At 45.4% G+C, this 6868-nt stretch overlaps 1 protein-coding gene across 4 annotated transcripts in view; it reads right to left on the bottom strand.

The window, feature by feature from the left end:
- Positions 1–284: 284 nt before the first annotated feature.
- LOC130361300 (ribonuclease H1-like) overlaps positions 285–6868 on the bottom strand; it is a 55235-nt gene continuing 48651 nt past the window's right edge. For all 4 annotated transcript variants that reach the window (XM_056564110.1, XM_056564111.1, XM_056564112.1 and 1 more), the window contains one exon: positions 285–491. In XM_056564110.1, the coding sequence (XP_056420085.1) occupies positions 414–491 (78 nt within the window). In that variant the 3' untranslated portion in view covers positions 285–413. The remainder of the gene's footprint in view (positions 492–6868) is intronic.

The raw sequence follows: 6868 nt of genomic DNA, 5'->3' as shown, positions 1-6868 counted from the left end.
TATGTACATTATAGTTCAAAGAGCACTGGAGTTTCGCTGTATGTTTTTATCTACACAGAGCAAAGTACCCCAACATGGTTTAATGAATCCCTATTGGGGAGATTTATCAAAACCTGTGCAGAGGAAAAGTTGCCCAGTTGCCCATCGCAACCAATCTGATCGCCTCTTATTTTTAACAAGGCAAAATGAAAGAAGCAATCTGATTGGTTGCTATGAGCAACATTTCCTCTGCACAGGTTTTCACAAATCTCCCCTATATAAAAAAAAAAATCACTATGCAGAAAGCAAAGAAACGACTATATTTAATCATGCTGTAAACACATTGTGTAGGATGATACTTGTAATATAGTACAAAATGTTAATATAAATGAAAGTATTTAACTATTATATTGCACAATGTAAAAGTAACAATTTTATTTTCTTGTTCCTTTTCTGGCTAGCCAGTCTGCCATTTCATTTTCTGGATTGCCGCAGTGTCCTGGGACATGTGTCTATAAGAAATAGGATATAGATTAAGACCTGTTAACATGGAAGGTTTATACAAACTAATAAAACCTACAATGAAAAACATTTTTTTGTCTATCATTTAGGGTTATCTGTGCAGTTTTTTTATTTTTTATTATAATTAAAAAAGCAACATACTTACCTTCCTTGCTTCTCTACTACCAGTATCACAGAGCTCTAGTCCCTTCTGTGTAATGCTTAACCCGTACAGGACCTAGGGCGTATGGATACGCCTTCTGTACCTGGGTCTTAAGGACCCAGGGCGTACCTGTACGGACCGGGGTGACTGCTGATATCGATCAGCAGGCACCCCGTGCAAATGCCCATCAGACCCCCCCATGTTGGCGATCGGCGCAAATCGCAAGTGAATTCACACTTGCGATTTGCGCCGATTCCGGGTCATAGGTGATCCGGAATATAAGGGGGATCGCGGTTGTCTAAGACACCCACGATCCCCCTGTAGCGATAGGAGAGAGGTGGCAGAGGTGCCACCCCTCCTATCCCTGCTATTGGTGGTCTAGACGCGACCACCAATAGCAGATCGGGGGCGGGGGGGTTTACTTTCGCTTTCCCCGTCCTGTCCACCCACAATAGGCGGGGCAGGACAGGGAAATGAAGGAGGACCGGCGCCGAAGATCCACTTACCCGTCGGTGGAAGCTGCGGGACGGGATCGGCGGCGGTGATCGGCGCGGGCGGCAATGTCGTGCGGCAAAAGAGGGCGGCTCCCTGGATCCGACGGAAGCCGGTAAGTTGCCTAGCAACATCTAGAGGGCTACAGTTTGAGACTGTAGCGCTCCAGATGTTGCAAAACTACAACTCCCAGCATGCCCAGAAGGCTGCTGGGCATGCTGGGATTTGCAGTTTTGCAACAGCTGGAGGTCTACAGTTTAGAGACCACTGCACAGTGATCTCTATACTTTAGCACTCTAAATCTTGCAAAACTACAACTCCTAGCATGCCCACACAGCAGTTTGCTGTCTGTGCATGCTGGGATTTGTAGTTTTGCAACATCTGGAGGTCCACAGTTTGGAGATCACAGTGCAGTGGTCTCTATCTGTAGCCCTCCAGATGTTGCAAAACTGCAAATCCCAGCATGCCGAAACAACTGTCTCGGCATGCTGGGAGTTGTAGTTGTATACCTCTAGCTGTTGCATAACTAGATCTCCCAGCATGCCCTTCGGCGATCAGTACATGCTGGGAGTTGTAGTTTTGCAACAGCTATAGGCACACTGGTTGGAAAATACTGAGTTAGGTAACAGAACCTAACTGAAGGTTTTCCAAACAGTGTGCCTCCAGCTGTTGCAAAACTACAATTCCCAGCATGCACGGTCTGTCAGTACATGCTGGGAGTTCTAGTTTCGAAACAGCTGGAGGTTTGCCCCCCTATGTGAACGTACAGGGTACATTCACACGGACAGGTTTTCAGTAAGTTTCCTGCTTCAAGTATGAGCTGCGGCAAATTTTTCGCCGCAGCGCAAATTTCGAGCGAGAAGCTCACTGTAAACCTGCACTCGTGTGAATGTACCCTAAAAACACTACACTACACTAACACATAATAAAGGGTAAAACACTACATAAACACCCCCTTACACTGCCCCCCCCCCCCCCCCCAATAAAAATGAAAAACTTATTGTACAGCAGTGTTTCCAAAACGGAGCCTCCAGCTGTTGCAAAACAACAACTCCCAGCATTTCCGGACAGCCACTGACTGTCCAGGCATGCTGGGAGTTTAGCAACAGCTGGAGACACCCTGTTTGGGAATCACTGGCGTAGAATACCCCTATGTCCACCCCTATGCAATCCCTAATTTAGTCCTCAAATGCGCATGGCGCTTTCTCACTTCAGAGCCCTGTCGTATTTCAAGGAAACAGTTTAGGGCCACATATGGGGTATCTCTGTACTCGGGAGAAATTGCGTTACAAATTTTGGGGGGCTTTTTCTCCTTTTACCCCTTATGAAAAGGAAAAGTTGGGGGCTACACCACCCTGTTAGTGTAAAAAAATTAAACATTTTACACTAACATGCTGGTGTTGTCCTTTACTTTTTATTTTCACAAGTGTTAAAAGGAAAAAAAGACCCCTAAAATTTGTAACGCAATTTCTCCTGAGTACGGAAATACACCATATGTGGGCGTAAAATGCTCTGCGGACACACAACAAGGCTCAGGAGTGAGAGCGCACCATGTACATTTGAAGCCTAAATTGGTGATTTGCACAGGGGTGGATGATTTTACAGCGGTTCTGCCATAAACGCAAAAAAAGAAATACCCACACGTGACCCCATTTTGGAAACTACACCCCTCACGGAAAGTAACAAGGGATATAGTGAGCCTTAACACCCCACAGGTGTTTGACGAATTTTCATTAAAGTTGGATGGAAAAATGAAAAAAAATAATAATAATTTCACTAAAATGCTGGTGTTACCCAAAATGTTTCATTTTCACAAGGAAAAATAGGAAAAAAGCCCCCCAAAATTTGTAACCCCATTTATTCCGAGTAAAAACATACCCCATATGTGGATGTAAAGTCCTCTGCTGGCGCACTACAATGCTCAGAAGAGGAGTACCATTGGGATTTTGAAGATAAAATTTGTCCGGAATTGAAGGCTACGTGTGTTTACAAAGCCCCATAGAGACAGAACAATGGACCCCCCCACATATGACCCCATTTTGGAAACTACACCCCTCATGTAATGTAATAAGAGGTACAATGAGCAGTTACGCCCCACAGGTGTCTAACAGATTTTTGGAACAGTGGTCTGTGAAAATGATAAATGTAATTTTTTATTTGCACAGCCCGCTGTTCCAAAGATCTGTCAAACGCCAGTGGGGTGTAAATACTCACTGCACCCCTTATTAAATTCTGTGAGGGGTGTAGTTTCCAAAATGGGGTCACGTGGGGGGGTCCACTGTTCTGGCACCACGGGGGGGCTTTGTAAACGCACATGGCCCCCGACTTCTATTCCAACCAAATTCTGTCTTCAAAAGCTCAATGGTGCTCCATCTCTTCTGAGCATTGTAGTGCGCCAGCAGAGCACTTGACATCTACACATTGGGTATTTCCATACTCAGAAGAGATGGGGTTACAAATTTTGGGGGTCATTTTGTCCTATTATCCCTTGTAAAAAATAAAAATTTTGGGGAAAACTAGCATTTTAGTGGAAAAAAATAAATCATTTACACATCCAACTTTAACAAAAAGTCGTGAAACACCTGTGGGGTGTTAAGGCTCACTGGACCCCTTGTTACGTGCCTTGAGGGGTGTAGTTTCCAAAATAGTATGCCATGTGTATTTTTTTTGCTGTTCTGGCACCATAGGGGCTTCCTAAATGCGACATGCCCCACAAAAACCATTTCAGAAAAACTCACTCTCCAAAATTCCATTGTCGCTCCTTCCCTTCTGAGCCCTCTACTGCGCCTGCCGTACACTTGACATACACATATGAGGTATTTCCTTACTCGAGAAAAATTGGGTTACACATTTTAGGAAGATTTCTCTCCTTTTACCCCTTGCAAAAAATTCAAAAACTGGGTCTACAAGAACATGCCAGTGTAAAAAATGAAGATTTTGAATTTTCTCCTTCAATTTGCTGCTATTCCTGTGAAACAAACCTTTCGAATGTCATTTTGAATACTTTGAGGGGTGCAATTGTTATAATGGGGTCATTTATGGGGCATTTAAAATATGAAGGCCCTTCAAATCCACTTCAAAACAGAACTGGTCCCTGAAAAATTTTGATTTAGAAAATTTTGTGAAAAGTTGGAAAATTGCTGCTGAACTTTGAAGTCCTCTGATCTCTTCCAAAAGTAAAAACATGTCAATGTTATGATGCAATCATAAAGTAGACATGTTGAATATGTGAATCAATATATACCGTATTTATCGGGGTATACCACGCACCGGCCTATAACACGCACCCTCATTTTACCAAGGATATTTGGGTAAAAAAAGTTTTTTACCCAAATATCCATGGTAAAATGAGGGTGCGTGTGTGTGCGTGTATACCCCGATATACCCTCAGGAAAGGCAGGGGGAGAGAGGCCGTTGCTGCCAGCTTCTCTCCCCCTGCCTTCCCTGGGGTCTAGAGCCCTGCTGCCGGCCCTTCTCTCCCCCTGGCTATCGGCGCCGCTGCCCGTTCTTTCCCCCTGACTATCGGTACCGGCGCCCCATAGCCGGCGCCGATAGCCAGGGGGAGAGAAGGGGCAGCGGCACCCATTGCCGGTGCCGCTGCCCCGTTGCCTCCCCCATCCCCGGTGGCATAATTACCTGGGTCGGGTCCGCACTGCTGCAGGCCTCCGGCGTGCGTCGCCTGCGTCGTTGCTATGCACGGTGCGGCGCATGACGTCAGTGCGCCGCGCCGTGCAGCGCATAGCAACGACGCCGGGGACGCACGCCGGAGGCCTGCAGCAGCACGGACCCGACCCAGGTAATTATGCCACCAGGGAAGGGGGGAGGCAACGGGGCAGTGGCGCCGGCAATGGGTGCCTCTGCCCCTTCTCTCCCCCTGGCTGTCGGCGCCGCTTCTCTCCCCCTGGCTATCGGCGCCGGCAGTGGGGCGCCGGCACCGATAGTCAGGGGGACAGAACGGGCAGCGGCGCCGATAGCCAGGGGGAGAGAAGGGCCGGCAGCAGGGCTCTAGACCCCAGGGAAGGCAGGGGGAGAGAAGCGGGCAGCGACGGCCTCTCTCCCCCTGCCTTTCCTGGGGGTGTATCGGCGTATTAAACACGCACATAGACTTTGGGCAAAAAATTTTAGCCTAAAAAGTGCGTGTTATACGCCGATAAATACGGTAATTTATTTGGAATATTCATTTTCCTTATAAGCAGAGAGCTTCAAAGTAAAAAAAAAAAAAAAATGCTAAATTTTCAATTTTTTCATCAAATTTGGGAATTTTTCACCAAGAAACGATGCAAGTATCGACAAAATTTTACCACTAACATAAAGTAGAATATGTCACCAAAAAACAAGGAGTCAGAATGAAAGGTAAAAGCATTCCAGAGTTATTAATGCTTAAAGTGAAAGTGGTCAGATGTTAAAAAAATGGCCAGGTCCAACAGTGAAAATTGGCTGGGTCCTTAAGGGGTTAAAGGCTTACAGACATGACATCATAGACCCAACCAGTGGCTGAGGCAGCTGATTGGCTGACGAGGTCTAAGACTACACATCCCCAAACGAAAAAACGATGAACAACAGGGATCAAAGCCATGAAATATTGGTGCCAGTAAGGGAACGAAGAAGGTAAGTATATGTTTATTTTTTTTTATTTGTTTTTTTGCTTTTTTATTTACCACTTCCTTTATTCTAGTAATAAAAAAAAAAATCTGCCCGGATAACCCCTTCCCTCCCGGGCCATTTTTTGTTTTTGCACTTTTGTTTTTTTCTCCTCACTTTTTCAAAAAATCATAACGCTTTCAGTTTTCTACCTACAGACCTATATTAGGGCTTGTTTTCTGCGCAACCAATTTTACTTTGTGATACCATTAATCATTTCACCACAAAATCTACAGTGAAACCAGAAAAAAAATATTTGTGGGGCAAAATTGAAAAACTTTACACAGTGCATTTTTCAGTACAAATGAAACCCTATTCTGTAGGTCCATACGGTTACAAGGATACTTAATTTATATAGGTTACATTTTATTTTACTACTTTAAAAAAATTATAACTACATGCACCAAAATTAGTTTGCGTAAAATTGTCCAATTCTCCCAATGCAGTCTTTTCTCTACCACCCTGACTTCCCTCCCTCGAGAGGTTTGTTCTGCTGGGCTGATGTGGTAAATCCTATTACTTGGACTCTTCTGTCTTTTGATGACCTGAAATCTCGTTGGGAACTCCCTGCCTCTGCGTTCACTCACTATACTCAGCTCCGACATTACCTATCCTCTTAGAGAGGCTCGCTAGTGGTATCGCTCCCTACGAGTTTTGAGAGGTTGTGTAGGAGTGGGCCACAGACGAAGGGACTACTCTCGAGTATTTACTCCCTTTTAATCTCCCCTGTGGACGGAACCCTCCCCTCCCACCGTTATATGGGCCGCTGGGAGGAAGTCCTTAACACTTCTATTTCAATCCCACAGTGGAGGGTAATTTGGGACAGGGCTTCTCGGGCCTCCATATGTACAGCTTATAAAGAGACACAATACAAATTGCTTATGGGTTGGTACCATACCCCTGTCCTCCTCAACAAATTGAACCCTGATATCCCCCCGCAATGTTGGCGATGTGGTGTGGGACTGGGGGACACTTACCATATATTCTGGTCCTGTCCGCTGATCTCTCAATTTTGGGTAATGGTGCAGCGGCTTATCCGTGACATTTTGGGAGTTGGGGTGCCCCTAGACCCTTTAATCTATCTCTTACATT

Source organism: Hyla sarda, chromosome 3 (assembly GCF_029499605.1).
Source record: "Hyla sarda isolate aHylSar1 chromosome 3, aHylSar1.hap1, whole genome shotgun sequence".
NCBI lineage: Eukaryota > Metazoa > Chordata > Amphibia > Anura > Hylidae > Hyla > Hyla sarda.
This window is presented reverse-complemented; position numbering and strand designations above follow the sequence as displayed.